Source organism: Kogia breviceps, chromosome 1 (genome assembly GCF_026419965.1).
Source record: "Kogia breviceps isolate mKogBre1 chromosome 1, mKogBre1 haplotype 1, whole genome shotgun sequence".
In the NCBI taxonomy this organism is placed as follows: domain Eukaryota; kingdom Metazoa; phylum Chordata; class Mammalia; order Artiodactyla; family Physeteridae; genus Kogia; species Kogia breviceps.
In genome coordinates, this window is record NC_081310.1 from 186537084 (window position 1) to 186561720 (window position 24637).

Consider the following 24637-nt stretch of genomic DNA (forward strand, 5'->3'; position numbering starts at 1 on the left):
CTCAGTAAGGATCCTTAGGTATTTTGAATATTTTTAAAAAAAATTTTTAATTCAGTTAGGTTATTTAAAACTTTATTTGATTCCTTTGTTGCTATTTCTATTGTTCACAAACTCAATATAATTAGAAAAATTACTGGGACTCCAGGTTAAAAAGGGAAACTCTTATTGCTGAGAAAAATATTATTATTTCCCAGAAGCATTTAATTTCAGGGAGTTGTAAAAGAAAAAAGAATTAGATTAAAATATTTTTCAAAATATTTGTCAAAAGTAGATTTTGAGGTCTTCCCTGGTGGCACAGTGGTTGAGAATCCGCCTGCCAATGCAGGGGACACGGGTTCGAGCCCTGGTCTGGGAAGATCCCACATGCCGCGGAGCAGCTGGGCCTGTGAGCCATGGCTGCTGAGCCTGCGCGTCCGGAGCCTGTGCTCTGCAACAGGAGAGGCCACAACAGTGAGAGGCCCGCGTACCGAAAAAAAAAAAAAAAAAAAGTAGATTTTGAGAGATTTGGCTTTAGCACTGAAATATTTGGATCATTACAAACACATCTTAAAAGCTAAAGAAAGACCATAGGAAAAAATGTAAACTTCATTGTTAACCTCCTTCCCGTATTTCCCTTCTACTACGTAATTTTGACCTTTTTTCTTTTAAAGTAGAAAAGAAATTGTTCACTTAAACTCACATCCATAATTTTATGTAAATGACATCACAGCATGTATGTTAGTTAGCTTTTTTAAGTGAAGTATTTTGTTTTGCTTTTGCTTGCCTCCTTCCTTCCTCTATTTACCATTCCCATTCCCTACTTAGGATAATTTAATTATATTTTTAAAGGTGCAAATGGTTGTAATGAACAAAGATTCCTAAATATTTTTTTGCATACAAGAGCCCTCTAACTGTGCTTCTGAGAGTGTGGTCTGTGGACCAGGAGATTGGTACCACCTCGTTAGGCTGGTTAGAAGTGCCTAGTCTCAGGCCCCACCTCAAGGAGGCAGATCAATTAGAAGCTGCATTTTAGTCATGTGATTTGTATTTTTTTCTCACTTCTCAATACCTATAGATGCCTTGAGGTCAAGTGCTTCCAGTTTAAACAGATTCTCTGCTTTGCAACCTTCAGCACCCTCAGGGTCTACAGCATCCACACCTTTAGAGTTTGATTCCCGACGGACCTTAACTAGGTAAGAAGCTTGTTCTGCACATTAACTCAAGACTGACCTGCTTGTCAGACTGTTTCTGTCTGTCTGTCTCTCCCTCCCTGCCAACACACACACACACACACACACGCACACAGAGATTATGATGATAATCCCTATGGATAGATTCCTTTCATCCCTAAAGTTGATTTTCTCCAAGATAAGGAAATTATAGATTAAGGATGAGGTGGAAGGGCAGGGCAAGTTATCTGACAAATATCTAATACTTTGCTCTACTAAGAAAGCCAGGCCCGGGCTTCGCTGGTGGTGCAGTGGTTGAGAATCTGCCTGCCAATGCAGGGGACACAGGTTCGAGCCCTGGTCTGGGAAGATCCCACATGCCGCGGAGCAACTAGGCCCGTGAGCCACAACTACTGAGCCTGTGCATCTGGAGCCTGTGCTCTGCAACAAAAGAGGCTGCGATAGTGAGAGGCCCGCGCATTGCGATGAAGAGTGGCCCCCGCTTGCAGCAACTAGAGAAAGCCCTTGCACAGAAACGAAGACCCAACACAGCCAAAAATAAATAATAAATTTTAAAAAGTAGGAAAAGAAAAAAAGAAAAGAAAGCCAGGCCCACCCAAAGAGCCATGGAGGCTTGTGTAGGGCTCTCCAAGGTAATGCCTCAGGATGCTCTAGATTCACCTAGCACTCTCAAGCTGTGAGTTAAAGGACATAACAGCCCACCCATATATTTCTCTGTCACACTTTCCTTGGAGTTATATTTGAGGCTGTCTTTTATTTTTCACTACTCTCTATATTCTACTGTCTTTCTACTTTCATTTTTGTAGGATTTATACAGTAAAGTGTTCCATTGACTAGTTTATAGAGAGTGGATGGGGACCTGTAATATAGTGACAGAATAAAATTTTTTCATATAAACACTTTTAGAGCTGAGTTTCTTTAAACTCTCAAATTTCTCTTTTTTATTATAATCAGTATAACTAGGTAGATTTTCTAAGCTGTATTACTATCCTCTTGGCTTTTGAAACAAACTATAGCACAGGACACCTTTTTAATGATGACATAGATTGCCAGTGAGCATCGGTTATGCTATTGAGGCATTTGTGGCTCTTTGCCCTGCTATAGATTTCCCCTGATGGCCCTGCTTTTTGAGTACTGTGTATGTTCTTTCGTAGTGGTTAGAACATTGTCATTCCTCTAGGTCTTCCCTCTTTTCTACTTTTAAATTCTCTGTTTCTGATCTGCCCTGGGCCAAGGACCTATTTGCCCAGCTGGTTAGAATTGTCTGAAAAAAGAGTAGAAAGATAGGAAGATTCTCTCTTAAAATGAGTGAAGTGTGCGATTTTGGCTATTCAAAAACTGTTTCTACTACTTGGTTCTCGAATATTTTCCATGTATTTGAAGTTTCTGAATAAGTAAAGTATCATTGAAAGTTTTTAAGATTGTGATAACCACGTTCTTTTGGTACTCTGTTTCCCTTTCACTCATTTAGCTCATACATTCATTACTGTCTTCTTTTTTCTTAAAAGATATTTTTTTAACTTAAATAAGGAATTGCCATTGGCATTTAAAATTTTCAAGTGGTATCCCTTTAACATTTAAGAAAAATGTCGAACACATCTTAATATTCTCTATAAAGCATGATTTTACTTGTTTATATAAATAATTACACTTTGAAATATAATTGTTGCCTCACACATCTAAAGTTATCTGTGAAAAATTCTTCTGCATACTTTTAGAAAGTCTTAGTGTTATTTTATCATTTGAATACAGAGTGGATGGGGTGGTCTTTAGTTTGAAAATTGTTGTTTTGTCTTTTAAGTCGCGGGAGCATGGGCAGGGAGAAGAATGACAAGCCCCTTCCATCTGCAACAGCTCGTCCAAACACTTTCATGAGGGGCAGCAGCAGTAAAGACCTGTTAGACAATCAGTCTCAAGAAGAGCAACGGAGAGAGATGCTGGAGACTGTGAAGCAACTTACGGGAGGCATGGATGTGGACAGGAACAGCACCGAGGCTGAGCGAAGCAGAATCAGAGAGTCAGGTGAGAGGCTTTATATGAACAGGTACAGGTGAAGATTGGGCCCTTAAATTTGGAAGGGAAAAAATGCAAAGGAGACTTTGTGCCTGAGTAGATTTCAGAATCAATACATGATAACAGCACACACACCAGTGCCTTAAAAGTTAAAGGGTATCTTCATAATCTTATAACATAGTTCTCATTCCCCAGGTATCCCTTTGTTCAGCAATTTGTAAATTTTCCCCTTTCACTATTAAAAGTGATGATGGAGCTTCCCTGGTGGCGCAGTGGTTGAGAGTCCACCTGCCGATGCAAGGGACACGGGTTCACGCCCCGGTCCGGGAAGATCCCACATGTCACGGAGCGGCTGGGCCCGTGAGCCATGGCCGCTGAGCCTGCGCGTCCAGAGCCTGTGGTCCGCAACGGGAGAGGCCACAACAGTGAGAGGCCCGCGTACCACAAAAAAAAAAAAAAAAAAAAAAAAAAAGTGATGATGATGAGGTCCTCTTGCTGTATATTAAACAGTGAATTTCTTAGAAGTTCCCTAAATTATACCCCAGTGTGCATTAGATGCCTGTCCTTTGTACAGCCCCTCAAATGTATGAAAATTCTGACACTCTTGAGCCACGACAGGGCAAACCAAAGAGAAAGTATCAGATTGTCTTTTGTTACCTTCATCTTGGAACCTCTGGTTTTTGTACATGTTGAGCATGTATGTGCTTAGAGGACCAACTCACATAGTGCTCTGAAAACTGCCTCGTGTATTTAACCTATCTGTGTTTCAGTGTCCTTATCTGTCATATGGGGATAATAAGCGTACTAACCCTGTAGAGTTGTGGAGATTAAAAGTGAGGTTAATACATGTAAGTACTTAGGACATTACCTAATAAATACAAAGTTTGCAAAAGTTATTAGATGTCTTGATGATAATGACAGTGATGAAAAATAGTTTTAAATCTTAATCCTGAAGTAATACTGGTTGTTTTACAACATTTTCTGAGCTTTCAGTTTTGTTTCACTATTTAAATTGTGTCTCCCAACTGTAGTTTCTAAATGGATTTCACAGGCAAATTGAAATGTCTTCTCCCAACTGACAAAGACTTCATATCTTTTAGTGGTTTTTAAAAAATTTTTATTTATTTATTTTTTATACAGCAGGTTCTTATTAGTTATCTATTTTATACATATTAGTGTATCTATGTCAGTCCCAATCTCCTGATTCATCCCACCACCACCCCAGATCTTTTAGTTTTAAGGACATGTGGCTTTCTTACTTGAGCTAGTTTATTTTGATAACATAACAAGGTAGGGTGTGAAAATAATCTTGTGTGTAGTGAATAATGTAGCACAGCTGCCCTCTGCATGTTTATTGTCTGGGCCATTTGTTCATTTGCCACGTGCACCTGAGCACCTAGTGACTTCTGGGTACTCTATCCCTGCTCTTGGCCTTCAGTCTGCTGGATCAGGAAGAACTTTATCAAATAACTACACGAAAGATGATATATAAATACAAACTGAGCAAAATGCTATGAAAGAAAAAAATATAGTTCTAAGGAAGAAATATAGTTCCAATATAGTTCTAAATATAGTTCTAAGAAATATAGTTCTAAGCTCCTTTTTTAAGAGTACTTAACAAAGGAGCTAAGTACAGTTGACACAGAGGGATGTTAGGGAAGGCTTCCCTCAGGTCTGAAGGAACACGAGGAGTTAAAACAGATTTGCAGGGAGGGATGGATGAGAGACAGAGAAAGATCATTTCATACAGGAGGAACACCGTGAGCAAAGTATTAGTAGGTGGAACCATGGTGTATTCAGGCAACTGCCAAAGGCCAGTGTGGCTGAAGCTGTGTGCACGATTGTGTGGGCCTCATGTGCTCTTCATCATAGAAGCAATGGAGAGGAATCAAAATACAGAAAGGAAATGGAGTGTAATCTAGAAAAATGTTGAATTACTATGTTGTATACCTGAAACTAATATAATATTGTAAATCAGCTGTAGCTCAATTTAAAAAAAATACAGAAAGGAACAAAACTCTAATTATAAAAATTTATCATATCCCTATACCTTGTAGCTGTTGTGGATTATGAAGTTACTTAGTACATATCTATCTACTCTAAAAAAAATGTTTCTGTATTCTACTTTGAGGTAGCTTGCTTTGTCAAATTTGTATCTATTTTATTGCCTTTACCTAAAAAAAACAATGTAACAACACATAAATATTGTCAACCATAATCCTCCCATTTTAATGATAATTTTTGTCATTTTTACTTTCTCACTTTTTTTAACCTCACTAGTAACGAAACCAGAAATTCCAGCAGCATCAACCCCTGACAAGCCTGCCTTGTCAGAGGAGGAGATGGAGAGGAAGTCCAAATCTATCATTGATGAATTTCTACACATTAATGATTTTAAGGTAAACAAAATTTTTTAAAAAGAAAGCAGCAACAACACAGAAAACCTTGTGGCAAGAGACAGAGGAACTTGGTTCTGGTCTGAATCAGTTACTGTGAACTGATGAGACTTAGCGTGAGTAATCCAAGCCCTACACGGTTCAGTTTGCACAACTTTGATGCATTTCTGCCACGTACTCGCTTTTAAATGGATACTGTAGTTCACGAGGTCAATGGTCAGGAAGGAAGAACGGGTATCAATCCATTCCCACTATGGAGTAACCAAATTGACTTTGATATTGATGAACAAAAAACAACACATTATCATTATGAGGAATTCCTGACTCCTTATATATTACCTGTCATTATCTTTACAATCATTTTATCATCATTCTCATATTAACTTTAAAGTACAGCTGACATTACTTTTTCTTTATTTCATAAGTGGAAAACTGAGGCACAAAACAGTAAGTAATGTGCCAGGGTCAGACAGCCTAAGTGAAACATTTCAAGATGTGGCTTTCCGTTTGCCCTTCTTTAACCTTAACCTTCTCCTTGATCTTCATTTTAAGATAGCAGTGAATAAGATATACATACTGCCTGACCTCACGAGCCCTGTAGTCTTAAGGTAGAGACAGATCATAAACAGATAAATTCCATAAATAGTTAAACTGTAGTAGACCTATAGGGTCTTAGGAGAGATCATATAATGAGGCCTAGTTTAGGGATCTGGCATCAGCAAAGGCTTATCTGTTAAAATATTTGTCAGATACATTAACTACTTTTGCTTTGGCAAAAGGTTACTGAAATTGTCCAAAATTTACAAGAAGTAGGAAGAAGTTTTGCTCATGAGCGAGTTGGAGAGGAGTACTTTGCAGAAACCCTTGGAAATGCAGCAAAAATAAGTGAACATTAGCTGGAATGAGCCAAAGAATAGACTTCATATACTGTGATTTGTTAGATTCCTGGAAAATGAGGAGTATTCTTACAAATTGGCAGCACATCTTTTTTCTTATGTGGAAGTAGGGAAATGTGAAAGAAGAAAATGGAAAGACAAAGAAAAGATGAAAAACAGAAACAATAATGAAGAAAGCAGTAGAGATTGTCTTTAGAAATAATTTAAAGGATATACAAAGTCAGTGAGCAACAAATACTTTGAAAGAGGAAAAGTAGGACCCTGTGATGAACTGGAGGTTTAGGAAGAAAAAAACCTTTGTAACACTTAGGTGCAACAAGAGGACCCTTTGAAGATTCTTTAGCCCTAGACCAAGCCTGCACTACGGAAGGGACAGAGTCAGTTATGACTCATGAATGTCATTATGCATTGTACAAGGCAGCTCTGCTGCTGAGTGGCAATAGGAACCAGGTAATGATGTCGGACGTAGTGAGGACTTACTATGAGCTAGGTGCTACTCCATATATTTTATGTGTATTAGTTTATTTAATCCTCATAATACCATCCAGACATTAATATTATTATAATAGCCCTTTTTACAATAAGGAAACTGAGGTGCAAAGATGTAAAGTAACTTGCTCTAGGTCATACTGCTGATAAGTGGTAGACTCAGGATTCAAATCCAGGCTTCTAGCTTCAGCACATAAACTATACTTTTTCTTTTTACCTTTAGGGTATTAGTGTGTCATGCTAAAGGCTTACAGAGCTCATTCTAAGGAAGTTTTTGCCCCTAATATTTTAATAGGTGCTAATACAAATTAATATTTATTGAGCCTTTGTTTTGTGTTTGGCAATATGCCAAGTGCTTCTATCAATATATACATATTATTTGCAATCCTCATAGTAACCCTGTGATAGGAAGTCAAAGCTGAGAGATTAAGTTACATCCCTAAACTCGTACAATCGTAAGTAAGTGGCAGAGCCAGGGTTCAAACCTTCGTTTGTCTGACTCCACATCTTGTGTTTTTAGCCTACGTGATACATACATGTATTGAGTACCTGAAATGTGCCAGCCACATTTTAAGGAGTACTTCCTGGAAATATTGTAGTATATGTAGTGAACAACATAGTCTGTTTTTATGTTTCTTTTATGGAGCTTATGTTCTAGTGGGAGATACAGACAAAGCTGCCCTAAAAATAAATAACTACTACAAAAAGAAAACAATGTTATAGTGCAGAGAAGTAAAATCAGGTGGTATGCTAGCTGCTGATTGGGCAGTCACAGGGACTATAGGCGGTGTCATTTCAGCTGAGAGCTCAAAAACAAGAATCAAACCGTTAGAAAATCGGGGAGAAGGGTAAGATTATGAACTGCTGTGAAATTAGAAGCTTCTCATTAGAAGTTCCATGATGTAGTTAGTTGGCCTGGTAGGCAGATTCAGTGACTAAATACTCACTGGAAGACACTTAGTCACTTCAGGTTTAGTACTGAGCACTGAGTACTTGCATTCATTTTTACTCTCTCCTGAAAAGTCCTTTTAATGATGACGATAGGCTTAAAATGAGGTAAAAACCCACAAAGATAAAGAGCGTAAGGAATAGAGGGCAGCAACATTCTGGAAGTCAGAAGGATGAATGGTAATTTGCTTAGCAGACCATGAATGTGTGTGAGGTGCAGATGGGGCTAGAAACAGAAGGATTGATTGGTTAAAAGTGTATGTAAGAAACAGCTCTACATGACAGTTGTTTCAAAAGTTCCAGTGTCATAAAAAGACAAGAGAGAAAGGACTGATCTAGACTAAAGGCGTCTAAATCGGGAATTGGAATTCCCTGATGGTCCAGTGGATAGGACTTGGAGCTTTCACTGCTGGGGCCCTGGGTCCAGTCCCTGGTTGGGGAACTAAGATCCCTCAAACCACACAGCAAGGCCAGAAAGAAGGAGTCTAAAGAGACATCATGACATGTGTTGTCGGGTTTCAGTTGGATCCTAGAGCAACAACAAAAACAAGTTACATTGGACATTTGGGGACAATTGTGGAAATTCAAATATGTACTATATATCAGGTATTTTTGTTGACATTATTGTATGAATGTTAAATTTCTTGGATATATGAAGAGAAAGAAAACTAACAACTGATGAATCTAAATTGAAGTAAAGGTATATAGGTGTACCTTGTATTACTCTTTAATTTCTCTATAGTTTGAAAATTTTTTAGTTAAAAAATTGATGTGGGAGGTATTAAAGTAGCAGAGGGGAAATAAAATAGCAGTGAGACATCCAGATATGCCTTTTACTCCCTTCTGCAGTCAGGAGGCTGCCCTTCCCACATGCATCTTCCCCCTCAGAAGAGTACTCTCTGCAGATGTTGAACCAAAGGATTTTGGCCTAAGACAAAGTTGAGGTAGCTGAGGGCAGGGAGGCACACTGCTGTATTGGTGATTCAGTGACCCTGGCTGCCAGGCTTTTATCCTCCAGATCAAAGATATTGACCTAGCTAGATCATCCCATGGTAAGGGGTTTACAAGCCCCACATCCCAAGATCTTCCTAAAACGTTTTTAGTACTTCAGCTAACCATGTCAACTTTACTATGAAGGAAGACATTTTCTTTGAAGATTTTGCAAATATTACATATACCCAAACAGAATTACCTCAGTTGCCACATTAAGGCCTTTGAATCATGACATTGAATTTCTATTTAAATATTATTTCATAATATACCATTTCCAGTTTTAAAATGATCATAATATAGGTAAATATTGTGTAGAAAAATACATTTTTGCCTCTGATCCTTTTAGTGATCTTTAATAAATTTGTTAATCTAAACATATTAGCCTTATAAAGATGCACTATTATTTTTAAATATGCCTAATAATATTACCCATATTAGCCTGAATTTTACTGAGCTATATTAATGTTTAACTATATATGTATGAAAACTGTCTTGTTCTTAGAGTTGTCTACTGACTTTGTCATAAGTAAAAGATTTTAAACTTATTTTCACACTCTGGTAATTCTATCCATATTTTGGAGTAAGCTTTTATTTGCTATTTGAACAGGAAGCCATGCAGTGTGTGGAAGAGCTGAATGCCCAGGGCCTGCTATATGTGTTTGTGAGAATGGGTGTGGAGTCCACCCTGGAAAGGAGCCAGATCACCAGGGATCACATGGGCCAATTACTGTATCAGCTGGTGCAGTCAGAAAAACTCAGCAAACAGGACTTTTTCAAAGGGTCGGTATCCTACTCAAGAGTGGTATTCAGTTACTAGGCTCTTAAGTAGTCTTTAATTTTAAAAGTACATATCTTTTTAAGTATTTAGCTGTTTCCATAGATTAAAATGCTATCTACCATAATATGTTGATGTATATTATATTGATAATATGCTGGTTGATATGATGGCATTTTATAGATTGTGCTAGGGCATAATGGTTATTTTCTGATTTTCTGTATCTAGTTGTTAGACGTATATTACAATGTAAGTAAGATAACAGAGACCCCCTTAACTGTCGGGAAGCTCTGAGCTCATCAGCCCATTTATATGTAAACCCCTGCATGTTCTCTAGGAAGAAGCTTTTCTTTGTGAGAAAAATTCTGGAAAATTAACTTAAACCTAAAAGCCTTATTCTTTCAGTAAACCATGGTTCATGTTGGACAGGAAGTGCTTGTCTGTTCACTGTACCCTCATAGAATCGTATGTAACTCCCAAGTTGTTAATGATATTGCTTATTCCAAGTCGGTTCCGTTATGATTTCTCTTGATGGCTGGTTTGATGAAGTCTGGCTGTCACTTGTGTTATATCCTTATTTGATCACGTTCTGATTATCTTTGTGATCATCACAAATGCATGGATCAGGTTCTTTGATCAGAATCTTGCCCAGGCTTATGTTCTAAAATCAATATTTAAGGCGAAAATTGCATATGGTAAAAAATTTTGTTTCAGGAGCCATGTTGTGCAAACGTAAACATAGAACCACACCCAGGACTGACAGGTACTCACTTTCTAAGAGAAAAGGAACTAAGACCTCTTGAAAGATAAATTGTCAGATGGGATAAATATCACATCTCATACTCACTCGGGGTATTTGCTCGTTGAGTGGGATGGCCGTAAGAATTCTGCACTATTTAAGTTAGTTTGCTCATTGTAAATCTTTTTTGCCAATCTTTTTTGTGTTCTTGTAAATTAAATGCTGGTGATCACTGTATATCTTTCAGATACGGCCAACCTCTTAGAATAGTGTAACCATTAAATGCCAAGGTCGAATGTACTTAGGAATATTCGTTTGATTTTGTAAAGAATGATGACATTGTCCTCAAGGTCCCAGAAGATGTATATTTGTTCCTAGGATCATTAAAAAGTTATCCTTCAGCAGTGAGCTCGATTTCTCTCGATTCAGTGACTTGACCAGATTAAGGCCATCTGACCCAGTTAACTTATTAAATAAGTAAGAAACTTTGGCACAAGTTGATATGGTTGTTGGCCTTTAAAAGCCAGGATTTTTTTTCAGTTTTAAAAGAGATATATGAGATTCACTGCAGTAACCAGCCAGTGTAAATAATAAGAGCAAATGAGGGTATTTATAGCCTCACACATTGAGTTCTGCCCCTAGGCAACTGGAAACTATAGTTTCAGTAATACCTATTATATTAATTTATAAATATTTGCTTTTTACCAGATACTATGATATATTCACCAGAAAGTTTTGGAAATGAGAATGCTAGATTACTGTTTACCATTTTCTGCCTCTCTTCAAACTATACTCAGAAGTTGATTCATACCTGGAAAGCCCTCAGAGGAGTGTGTTCTAGCTTCATTGGCCTTAATTGAACTTGTGAGGCGCTAGCTTGGTTTCTAAGCTACCTCAAACATTTTCATTTATCTTTGTGGGATTCCCTGAGGAAAAAGTGTCACATCCAGACATGGTGTCCACACTTTCCTGGTGGTGCTGTCACCGCTGCTGGCAGTGCCACCACAACCACAGCCTTTTATTTAGACCAGAAATGAGATGAACGCTTCTGTGTCTCGGTAACTACTTCATCTCTCTGTGTCCCTCCTTCCTCTGCAGCTTGTGATAATGCAGCGGCTTCAGGCCCAGCTTTTGATATTCAGTTAGACCTAATGATCCTTAGACCAAGAGCCCTATGAAGACCCCTATTCTTTCCTAAATGCAGAGGCCTGGCACCGTGGAAACAAAGAGATAGCCTCTTGGTTATTATTTACCAAGAGCCTTCTTGCAAGTAGATTGTAGTTTCCCAGTTGCTTCTGAAGCCTATGTTATAAATAGATCATATTGTCCAGAGAGGCACATTTCACTGGAGCCACAGAAATGCCCTGTCTTCTGTCTCTTTAGTCCCAGTATCCAAAGATCTGTGTCCTTACATAGTTCTGTGGGGGAGCACAAGGTCAGCTATCTTGGATGCTGATACTGCTTAGATTCCAACTTCTGAGCAGTCATTAAAGCTGTGATGGTTCTGGAAAACAAAGGAGAAGACCTCCAACTGTCAATCTGCCCTTTCTCCTACAGTTCCCCAAAGCATGCACTGCTACTTAAATAGTAAGATAAACTAGACAGAAATTTCAGATAGGCCCTTAGTGTCAGGTGGTTTATAAATAAAGCTTAGATCCTTTGGAATTTTCCTTACAAGATGCTGTATCAACTCTGAGCATAATAGTTGCTGTATATCAATAACATTTCCACAACATCAAGCCATCCTCTTGGAAATTTCAGGACTTGAATCTAAATACTTTATGATGCAAATTAGATAGGTAGGTACGTGGGCACAGTACTGTGTAGGTGCATTTCAAATAGTGTGGTACAGTCATTTAATATCATGGCCTCAGAAGACTTCTTTTTAAAAACTGTCTACTAAAGGTAGTTGAGTGTAGCTCACTGTTCACCATGGAATTGGAATCTCTGAAAGTGTAATAAACAAATGAAAAACAGGACAGTAAAAATTGGAGTTGACTGAGACATAAAATATGTGCTCTTCAAGGAATCTTGATATATTAATATTTCATTTTGGGAGATGCTTATTGGAAAGGAAATTCTTATCTCCTCCTTGACTACTTTTTTGGAACTTTTTGATTGCTTTTTTGGAACTTTTCTTGTCACTTAAAGCAGTTCTGCTTTGGTAAAAAGATACTGTTTGGTGCTTACATGGACAAGCAGACAAAGTTCCATATGCAAAATGGTAGAGGTGCTAGTTAAGAAGTGAAGACCCCATTTGCTCACATAGGTAAGATTTAGTTTAAATAGTCTTTTTTGTGGTATTCCTTTGAAGATGGTACTGGCTTTTAAAATCTTTTCATTTATTTCTTCCTTTTACCTGTAGTTAGATTCTCTAATGATCAGTCATAATAATACTTGACCAGTCTAATTTTGAGATGTCTTCATTCTTTCTTCTTTTATTATCTACAGTAAGATTTATATTTTTATTAAGTTATAATGCAAATTGTAGAAGATGCTGCTTGACAATATCATTTCCAATTGCGGTAGATTATTTTGCCTTTTTAGCAGATGTCTAATCAGAACTTTACTGAATTAAAAAATATATTTCTAACTTTTAACAATGTATTGCTTTCTTTAATTAAATTTTAGACAGGAACCCAATATATAAAATAAATAAAAGGAGAGTTTCTGTAGTTGAAATGGGGGAAGGGATGTCCTAAGTCCCACTTGTGGACCTCACGGAAGTGCAGTTTAGTGGGTGTGGTGGTCACTACATACCAAGAAGCAAGGCTACGGTGTAGGTCTATTTCATTTATTCAGCCAGCTTCTGAATGTATATTATGTAAGGCAGAATATACATTCAGAATATACATTCAGAATATATATAATATATTATATATTATGCAAGGCATTGTTACAGGCTAGGTAGTAGTCCAAAGACATAAAGATAATTATCTAGCAGCTTCTGCACACCTAGGATTTTTCTTTTAAAATCGTACAGAAGGGGCTTCCCTGGTGGCGCAGTGGTTGAGAATCCGCCTGCCGATGCAGGGGCATGGGTTCGTGCCCCGGTCCGGGAAGATCCCACATGCCACAGAGCGGCTGGGCCCGTGAGCCATGGCCTCTGAGCCTGCGCGTCCGGAGCCTGCGCTCCGCAATGGGAGAGGCCACAACAGTGAGAGGCCCGTGTACCACAAAAAAATAAATAAATAAATTTAAAAAAAATAAAAAAAAAATAAAATCGTACAGAAGGATTTAGGAACTGTAAATCTGAACAGAAATAAGTCTCTTATGAGCTTTTGCTTCAGATATCCTATGTTCAGCCAAATTTTTTTTTTATCAGCAGTATGGATTTGATCAGTGATTGTGTTCTGCAGATTGTACCATGGTAAACGGACTAATCAAGAAGTAGAAAACCGGGGCAAGAATATGGGTATCTCTTAGTTGTAATATGAGATGAAAAGAAGAGCCAGATACACTGCTGCAAGACCAAGATGGCTACGGTTATCTCATGGGCTCATTAAAGAGTTTAATCTATACCGCTAACCCATGGAACATGAATAGGCATTATAGGTGATCAACCCAGAAGTCCTGGAGCCCAGCCAGATTATCTTCCATCATTGGCACATTAACCGAGCTGAAAGTGGACATAATGAGAGAACAGTCAAGAATCTGTTGTATAGCAAATAGATGTCAAATAATTGCAAGCTGTGAGGTCACAAAATTGTTATTAAGAATTCATGAAGCCCGGAGTTAGATAATGTGGCTGAGCTGCCAATTGTTTTGAAATGGCACCTTCAGGAAAGGGACCCTGCCTTGCAGTTTTTAAGTGAAAAAGTGTTGTGTAGGCCTCTGAGGTAGGTAAAAAGAATGGCACACCCTGGCTAGCAACAGGAATTGCAGTGAAAAAGCACACATTTTATGTGTGCAGAGATCTAAAAGGATACAAAGACTAATACCACCTGCTCTTGGCCCCTTCATTCATTTGCCCTTTCCTTTTGATTATATGTATTTTCCTTGTAATTATGTATATGTCTCCTATAGTTTAATTCACTTTTGTTTTTGGACTTTTTAATATGCTCTATATTGGAATGATTAACAAAGCCTTGTGTTATGTTTTTATACTTAAAATGAAGAGCTATGATTTTCAGCCTAAATAAGACTGTGCTGATATTTTATATTTGGTGTTTCTAACTTTTATATTGAAATTCCATTTATTTTACTTTACATTCAGAAATATTCCATAGCATGAAAGCCTGTAACCATTAGCTTTCCTTTAGAGGTCGAACAGTTTGTAACATGTCATAATGACGATGTTATACAGTAATATGTCAGGCTCTTTTGTATCCATCCAGTTTTCTTCCCCATTGTAAGCTCCTCAGTGACAAGGATTTCTGTCTTTTCTTCTCCTTATGTCTGGTCTGCATTACACTAAGTTTTTAGTCAGTGCTTCTGACTGACTCAGAGGATATGATACTCAACTGTGGTGAACTATTTATAGTGTGGAATTAAATAGACTAGCTTGTTACCCTAGAATGTCATATAACTGCCTCATTTTCATCATTTAAGTCTTTCAGATGTCACTTCCATACAGAGGTATTTTCTGATCACCCTCTAAGGATAGCCTAGTACCATAGTTTATGTTCTTCAGAGAATTAGCCCTATCTGCAAATAGGCTTTTGGTTGTTTTGTTTTCCTCCCCACACTAATATAAGCTCTTAGAGAGCAAAACCTTGTTTACTTGATGCCTAGAACAGTACCGAACATAGCAGTTGTTTAATAGGTATTTGTTGACTGGTTTTTGGTCTGTTTATTTAATGTTAGCTTTTGAATTACATTTGCATGTGAATTTTTTTCCTGTTCTTTTTCAGTTTTTCAGAAACATTGGAATTGGCAGATGACATGGCCATTGATATTCCCCATATTTGGTTGTACCTTGCTGAACTGGTGACCCCCATGTTAAAAGAAGGAGGAATCTCCATGAGAGAACTTATCATGTAAGTTATACTTGTTTCTTTTGATGTATATCTAGTTAAAATGACTCAGAGCTTACCAGCTGGGTTTCTAGCATAGTGCTTTTGCTTTAGTGCTTTTGAAGACGCAGGCTGTGGCTCTTTAAGACTTCTAATTTCAGTATAAAAATGTTATATTTTTCTAAATTGGAGAAGTGATGGGGATATAATAGCCCTGTGGTCCATTAAGGTTAGATATGGCTCCAGAGTCATGTAATTGGAAGGTGATTGCTCCTGGAAGCTTAATGTTAATCTGACTTTTATGTCTCTCATTGCTTCAATGCTGTAAGAAGTTATAGATCCACATAATAACTTTCAGACTGTGGTACCTGCATAGCACATGCTCAGGTTGTTTTAAAAGGAGCTGAGCTCTTAGGCATTTCTAGATTTGGACGTGAGTGGGAAATTGTTGCTACATTGTGTAGACTAGTATTTCCCAAAGTCTTCTTCAAAACATTAGTATTTCCCCCAAAGCTGTTCACATAGTCAAACTCTGCATACTATTGTGTCCCTTTTCTTTGAGATTCACAAAGCGTATTATAGCACATTAAAGGTTATAAGAATCCTATAGTAAAACCAAACAACAAATAAAAACTTTAGTTTTGTTTAAGTCAGCAGTGCTTCACTTAATTGACTGTAGAATCCTTTTTTGAGGAATAATTATTAATATCCTGTGCAACACAGTTTGGGAAATACTGATATAGATTGTGAGAAAATTGGTTCTTTTCTGTTTCACCTGTATTCTAAAGAAAAGCTTCCTTTCTTAAAAATACTTCATAACTAAGCGTCACAACTCCCTGCTACCTAAGGTGCTTCTCTTCTTTCGGCTTAAAGTGGAGCTCATGTAAATAAACAGATTGTTGGGCTTCCCTGGTGGCGCAGTGGTTGAGAGTCCGCCTGCCGATGCAGGAGACGCGGGTTCGTGCCCTGGTCTGGGAGGATCCCACATGCCGCGGAGCAACTAAGCCCGTGAGCCATGGCCGCTGGGCCTGCGCGTCCGGAGCCTGTGCTCCGCAACGGGAGAGGCCACAGCGGTGAGAGGCCCGCATACCGCAAAAAATAAAAAAAAAATTAAAAAAATAAATTAAAAAAAAATAAATAAATAAACAGATTGTTAAGTGAGACTGATCTTTGCATTGCTTCTGTCACTGAAGCAGTTGGAGAAAAAGGCAAAACCCAGGAATTCTAAAGTCTCTTTCCAGCTTCCCCATGAAGCAAAAAGTGAACCTGAAGTCTCTGAACTACTTCTGAAAATTATTACTTAGAGATGTTCTGGAATTTTGGCTTGCCCAGTATTATTTAGGTTGCACAGTATCTGTTCTTTTGGCACACATTGTTTGCATACTGTTCTAGAACAGAATTTGTTCAGAGATACTTAATCACTACTCCTATCTTTTACAGAGAATTTAGCAAACCTTTACTTCCTGTTGGAAGAGCTGGAGTCTTGCTTTCTGAAATATTGCACCTTCTATGCAAACAAATGGTGAGTATTAAACTGAGTGTTGGATTTAGCAGCCTATTGGGAAGTGTAGTGATTTTGATCTTGGGTTATCCATGAAAAGCTTAGGTATCACTGTGCAGGTAACTCTTAACTTCTATTATTTGAAGAAAAAAAAAAAGTGAGGTTTCTCGTTCAATCTAGTTTCTTCCAAAGGTATATTTGTCCTGTTTTCTTGTAATTTGGGAAAGAATTACCTAATCTCAGCTAGATTTGGTACAATTCTAAAGAATCTCAAGATGTATTTTATTTGTGGCTAATGATTTTATCTTCTCTTGAAACAAAATGGCTATATTATTTATACTTTTTAATAGATTTCAATTAAAACTCGTCTGCTTTCAGAGAAAGATAAGATTCATAAAATGATTAATTATACAATATTTTTTGATCACAGGCTAGGTAATCTGATTAGAAATAGGTGGTAAAAAAATCATATTGATATCACTTACATGTGGAATCTAAAATACAACACAAATGAACTTACCTACGAAACAGAAACAGACTTACAGACATAGAGAGCAGACTTTTGGTTCCCGGGGTGGGGTTGGGGTAGGGGAGGGATGGACTGGGAGATTGGGATTAACAGATGCAAACTATTATATGTAGAATGGGTAAACAATAAGGACCTACTGTATAGCACAGAGAACTATATTCAATATTCTGTGATAAACCATAATAGAAGAGAATGTGAAAAATAATGTATATATATGTATAACGGAATCACTTTGCTGTGCAGCAGAAATTAACACATGATAAATCAACTGTATTTCAATAAAATAAATTTTTTTAATGGCAAAAAAAGAAATAGGTGGTAAAAATGATTCTGCAGGATTGTGAATTTCTATCTTAAAGTTACATTTATTTTAGTTTAATAAATACTGCATAATTCTCTGCAAAGCTCTATGCTAGGATTTTAGTCTGCAAGGATAGCTAAACCGTCAAAGAATTTATAGACTGGAGAGGGAGACAAATCTAAACCAATAGTTTCAAAAGAGAGTCAGTGCTATATTAGAGGTCTAAGATGTTTGGGAAAGTGGTGTAGCTTCACAAAGGTGATGTAACTCCTGGGGTGAGAAACGTCAAAGCAAAACAACTCACGTATGAAAATTTTAGAGTGATTTCTGACTTAAACTATTATACTTATTTGTGTAATACTTATTCATAGATAGGTGTACTAAACAGTCTCGTCTCTAATTCTAGTTGATTATCTATTTGTTCTTAATATTCTTTGCTTGATGGCACTAAAGTTTTTATTGAACCCTAATATGTAGATCCAGAATATTTTCCTGCTCTTCTACCTACTTGACTTTAGTCCTTAAAATTCAAATTCTTGTTAACTTTTATTTGTAGAAACAGAAAGCAAATTCTCACTTCTCCTAACTAAAACAAAATTCTCATAGAATGTAAGCTCTGGAATTAGCCTGAGTTTAAATCCTGACTTCTGCCAGGTTATCAGCTGTACCTTGGGCAAGTTAGTCTGTGAAATAACTAATACATGTTCCTTAGATGACAGTTGCAGCCTCAAAGCCTGACATTTTCCTTTATCACTGTGACTTTGTTCAGGCAGTGGACTTGTTGTACCTCCTCATCATTTTTCCACCTGACAGCAGCTCTTCTCTGTTGTTTCCTGGGCTCAACCTTGTACTTCTTCTTGCCCTTGAAATAATTCTCATTCCTTGATCAGGAGCAATGACTTCCTTAGTCATTCTCATGTTAAGTAGCATAATCATAATCTACTATGAAGAGGGACTCCAGGGAGGCTTATTGAATGGCTTTAATAGCAGATGCATATAGCACTATCCAGGAAAAGAGACAGTTTTGACTTTATAAGCTCTGTGAATTTGACTCTTTTTAGGTGATTATATTCATAAACCCCAAACACCAGCTTGCAGATCCCCAGATTAGTCATCTGGTAGAAGAAATTATTGAACATTAAGCAACTGTACTTCATTTACCATTACATTTATGAACATTCTGACATCTCAGTTTGAAAGCTAAGTGTCCTAAGAAATTAACTCTATATCATCAAGGAAAAGTTTCAGTTTTTTAGCCTTCTTTCAAAATTCTGTACTCTTGACTTCTTTTTCTCCTTCCAATGTAAAAGTAAATGGATTGAACTTAATGTCTGTTTTAGAGCCATAAGAAAGTGGGAGCCTTATGGAGGGAGGCTGACCTCAGCTGGAAGGATTTTTTACCAGAAGGGGAAGATGTACATAATTTTCTCTTGGAGCAGGTGAGTAAGAGCAAGGCTTGTGCCTTCCTGTTTGATCGTAGTTGGTCTGTTTCTTAGAGGAGATAAAGGTATTTGTACTAGTATTCCAGTTATTAAAATTAGACCAAAATAGGAATCATGGTCCAGATGTCATTGTAAGTCCATGCTTTAAAGCCATTTTACCCCACAAAAACCTCATGATTCCTAAGGACAAATATTTTCTGATCTCTCATCAGAATCAATCACGATTCTCACCAGGCAACTTTTAACAACATTGTAGCTTTTTGTCTTTGCATTCATTAGATGATAGATAAAAAAGAAAAGAAAAATTTAAGGACTTAGCTACACTTAGAAAGCAAGCTACACGTCTCCATGAACCAGAAATGAAATTGATAAATAAAGCAAGGTTAATAGGGCTAAAACTGCAAGTCTTCTGAGCCCTGGGTCTGAAAGCAAATAGAGACAGAAGTTATTTCTGTGGGGTAATACGGTCTAGATGTCCCTTTCAAGGTAGAAAATTGGAGACAGGCTTAACTGCATGTCGCTAAGTGGAAACTTGATAAATAAATACAAGGAAGTAGATATAGTCTTATAGGCAGAACCTTAGCTAAGCTGCCTACTGACTTGGTAACTGGATTCAGAAATCTACAACAAGGCAGAAGGCTCCATAGTCAATATAATCTGGTCCTAAGTAAAGAATTGTAGGGGATCAAATAGAGGCAACCATAAAAAGAAGAGTGACAAAACAAAAAACTTCCTCTCAAAATGATCCTGCAAGTCAGAATCCTAAAACATCTGAGGAAAATAAATGCTAAGACAGCCAACAAAATGAACAATAAGAAGAAAAAAATCACTCTTGAGTAAAAAGAAAATAATAAAGCAATCTGAAAATGACTTTAAGTATATTTTAAGCTGGATAAAGACATTAAGTTAACTGTGGACTTTCGCTTCCTTTTGGTTGTAGTCTAGATACACTGAGGAGCACTCCTGCCATGATAATAAGAATCTACATAAGGCATAATTTATCTTGCATAGCTGGGCTCATAAAAAGTGGAAGAAATTCCCAAGTAACAAAATGAATAAGGGGGAAAAAAGCCAAAGATGAAATCGACTCTGAGCAGTAAGCACATGTAAAGGTTGTGTTGCCTAATACCATTATAAGCGCTGCCAGAGATCTTGAAGATGTTGAAATGGTCCCAGTTCAATATTACCCTGGCTCCAAAAAGCAGCAAACCAAAATGCTCTTTGGAGAAAACTATACTCAACTTAGCTCTTACTTTCTACAAATTAACATTATCTAAATATATGATTTAATACTTAGAGTTCATTTAATGTATAACAAAATAGGTAACCATGAGTGACAGTAAACAGACAGTAAGTGCAAGATTTAGACTCCAAAGTCTTGAGATAATGGAATCATCACTCAGCATATAAAATAACATTATTTTTAAAAGAGGGAATCACAAAAATGAGCAAACATGAAGAGAGTAGTCAGAATGACTGGGCAGATATTAAAAAAAGGAGGAGAAGAAACTAGACAGAATTCTAAGAGATGTTATGAAATTTAGAGGATAGAATGAGAAAGTCTAACATGTGTCTAATTGGAGTCCTAGAAGGGAAAATAGGGTGAATGGAGAAGAGGCAATATTTGAAGAGACTGTGGCTGACTTTTCCAGAACTGAAAAATATATGAATCTATATAGAAAGCACATGTATATACCATGTAGGATAGTTACATTTTAGTGAAACTGCATAATATCAAAAACAAGCAAAAAAAGATTTTAAAGTAGCTAGAAAGAAGAAGCACATTACCTACAAAGGAAAAGCAGACTGCAATAGCAACAATGAAAGCCAATTGTTATCAAAGTGCACATAAATAACAATGAAAGATGGTGGCGTAATCTTGGGGGGGTGCTGCATCGGGTCTTAATTGTGACACGTGGGATCTTTCATTGAAGCGTGCGGGCTCTTCGTTGCGGAGCGCAGGCCTCTCTCTAGTTGTGGCGCACAGGCTCCAGGGTGTGTGGGCTCTATAGTTGTGGTGTGTAGGTTCCAGAGCGTGTGGGCTCTGTAGTCTGCAGCATGCAGGCTCTCTAGTTGAGGTGCACAAGCTCAGTAGTTGCGGCGCATGGGCTTAGTTGCCCCACGACATGTGGGACCTTAGTTCCCTGGCCAGGGCTTGAACCCGTGTCCCCTGCATTGTAAGGCAGATTCTTTACCACTGGACCACCAGGGAAGTCCCAGACTAATCTTAAAGTGCTGAGAAAATATCAGTTAATCTAGAGTTGACTTCCAAATAAACTAACCTTTAAGGATAAGGGCAACATTTAGAAACTTAGTAACACACTTCTAAATAACGTGTGAGTCAACGAGAAATCATAAAAGATTTTAAAAATATTTTGTACTGAATGAAAATGAAAACACAACACATCAAAATTTGTGCGATGCAACTAAAGCCGTACTTAGAGTGAAATTTTTAGCACTGAACACCTGTGTGTAGGAAATAAGGTCACAAATCAGTAACTTCAGCTTCAACCTTACAAAATTAGAAAATGAAAGAGCAAATAAAACTCAAAAAGTAAATAGAAAAAAGGAGGGGCTTCCCTGGTGGCACAGTGGTTGAGAATCTGCCTGTCAATGCAGGGGACATGGGTTTGAGCCCTGGTCTGGGAAGATCCCACATGCCACAGAGCAACTAGGCCCGTGAACCACAACTACTGAGCCTGCGCGTCTAGAGCCTGTGCTCCGCAACAAGAGAAGGCTGCGAAAGTGAGAGGTCTGCACACCGTGACAAAGAGTGGCCCCCGATCGCCGTAACTAGAGAAAGCCCTCGCACAGAAACGAAGACCCAACACAGCCAAAAATAAATAAATAAATAAATAATTTTTTTTAAAAAGGAAATAACAAGAATCAGAGCAAAAGTCAGTGAAACAGAAGAACAATAGGGAAAAGTCACTGAAGTCAGAAGCTGGTTCTTTGAAAAGATAAAATTGATAAACCCCTAGCCAGACTAATCTGGAAAAAATAAAAAAGAAAAGGCACAGATTTCTAACAAAAAGAATGAGAGAGGTGACATTGTATAGATTCTACACATAACAACAGGTAAGAGAATTTTGCGAATAATCTTTATGCCAATAAATATATCAACTTAGTTGAAATGAGTAAATTTCTTGACACAAACTACTAGAGCTGACTCAAGAAGAAGAATAGATAACCTGAATATCTATGAAAGAAATTGAAGTAGTTAACGTTCTCACAAAGAAAACTCCAGGCGCCAGTAAGTTCACTGATGAATTCTACCAAACATTTAAGGGAGAAATAATGCCAATTCTGCAAAGAATTCTACACCAATTCTTCCAAAACATTAAACAGGAGAGACTTATTTTCCAGCTCATTCTGTGAGGCCAGCATTAAATTGATAACAAAATCAAGGGCATTTCAAGAAAAGAGAACTATAGACCAGTATTCCTAATTAACACAGAGAAAATCTTGTCAACAAAATTTTCACAAATCAAATGCAACAGTATATAAAAGGATAATACATCATAACCAGGTAGGTTTTATCACAGGAATGTAAGGTTAATTTAAAATTTAAAAATCAGTGTATGGATGTAGGGAGGGAAGATGATATAGTAAGAAGGTCCAGAATTCGTCCCTCCACTGAAACAACTATTGAGCTGGGAAGGTCTGTTAGAATCAGCTATTTTGGATTTATGGAGTGGAACATATGTACTACCAACACCAGGAGGATGCTTGATGAAAAAAAGAGTCTGGTAAATTCCAGTGATTTTGGTGTTTTGCATAGAAAGCTATCAGCACCCAGATCTGTGACAGACAGCTGAGGAGACATTAGCACCTTCTTTCTGGTGCCAGGTTGAGCAATAAAGACCTGTCCTCTAAAGATTGGTGTTGTGTCTTTTAATCTGCCTAGCAGTTCACTGAGTATCCTGTGCAGGACCTTGATGTCATTTCAGCTCCTCACCCTGAAGCAATTTCCTGGATGGGGTCTGTCAGAGAACTTAAACAGAACACATTTATGTCTTCTCCACGCCCCCACGCCTCTCTCTTTTTCTCATTGGATCCAGGCATTCACTGAAATCTCTTAAAGGTCACTGGCTGACTGCAGAGATAATGCATCAGAGACTTCACTAACCATATACGAGAAGGAATATAGTTCTTGTCTAAAAGTCACTAAACAGATGGCTGCAACATCATACGGGGTTAGGGAGAGAAACTGATGTCCAGACTTACTGCATTACACTGTCCAGTTTTCAACAAAAAATTACAAAGTATTCAAAAAAACAGGAAAATACAGCTCATTCACAGGGGGAAAAAAGAAAATGACAGAAAGCATCCCTGAGGAAGCCCAAACATTGGGAATACTAGACAAGGACTTTAACTGACTTAAATATGCTCAAGTTGCTGAAGAAAACCGTGGACGAAGAAATAAAGGAAATCAGAATGATGAATTGAACAAGTTGAGAATACTGGTAAAGAGGTAGAAATTATAAAAAGGAACCAAGTAGAAACTGAAAAGTGATAATAGCTGAAATGAAAAATTAGACTCTTTCAACAGCAGGGTTGAGCAAGCAGAAGAATCAGTCAGCGAATTTGGAAACAGGGCAGTTGAAATTGCTCAGTCAGTCAGGAATCACTGATTCAGCACTAATTTACTATGATGAAAATCCATCTTCAGTATTAACAACAGATACACTGTTTTACTAATTGTCTTGCTAATGAATTTTCTGCCATTGTTATAAGAAACTGAATGTATTGAATTTTTTTAAAAGTCCCTGTAGTTTATTTTTTAAAGAAAACTTTATATTGTAATAATACATATTGAAAAATAATCCATTTAACATATAAAGAGGCTTTGAAAAAGAAATTGCTCAGTTTGAGGAGCAAAGAAATCAAGAAAAATTAGCAGAGCCTAAGGACCTAGGGGACACCATCAAACACATCAGTATATACATAAAGTAGTCCCAGAGAAGGGAGAAAGGAGCAGAAGAAAGTATGTAAGTATTTGAAGAAATAATGGTCAAAAACTTCCTAAATTTGATAAAAGATATGAATCTACACATCTAGGAATTTCAACGAACTCCAGGCAGGATAAAGTCGGTTTCACGTCAAGATATAATGAAACTGTTGAAAGACAAAAACAAAGAAGAAATCTTGAAAGCATCAAGAGAGAAGAGACTCATCACATACAAAGAAGCCTCAATAAGATTAACAGCCAATTTATCATCAGAAACTTTGGCTGTCAAAAGGCACTGGAATGATATATTTAAAGTACTGGGCTTCCCTAGTGGTGCAGTGGTTAAGAATCCACCAATGCAGGGGACACGGGTTTGAGCCCTGGTCCAGGAAGATCCCACATGCCGCGGAGCAACTAAGCCCGTGTGCCACAACTTCTGAGCCTGAGCTCTTGAGCCCATGTGCCACAACTACTGAAGCCCACGTGCATAGAGCCCAGCTCCGCAACAAGAGAAGCCACTGCAGTGAGAGGTCTGTGAAC

The 24637-nt window shown here is 37.6% G+C and overlaps 1 protein-coding gene across 35 annotated transcripts in view; it reads left to right on the forward strand.

Annotated features, from left to right (window-relative positions):
* The window catches only part of EIF4G3 (eukaryotic translation initiation factor 4 gamma 3), a 378557-nt gene that overhangs the window by 331556 nt on the left and 22364 nt on the right, over positions 1 to 24637 (forward strand). For all 35 annotated transcript variants that reach the window (XM_067015920.1, XM_067015865.1, XM_067015714.1 and 32 more), the window contains 7 exons: positions 1055 to 1172; positions 2971 to 3191; positions 5463 to 5581; positions 9512 to 9684; positions 15272 to 15397; positions 16814 to 16895; positions 19045 to 19143. In XM_067015920.1, the coding sequence (XP_066872021.1) occupies positions 1055 to 1172; positions 2971 to 3191; positions 5463 to 5581; positions 9512 to 9684; positions 15272 to 15397; positions 16814 to 16895; positions 19045 to 19143 (938 nt within the window). The remainder of the gene's footprint in view (positions 1 to 1054; positions 1173 to 2970; positions 3192 to 5462; positions 5582 to 9511; positions 9685 to 15271; positions 15398 to 16813; positions 16896 to 19044; positions 19144 to 24637) is intronic.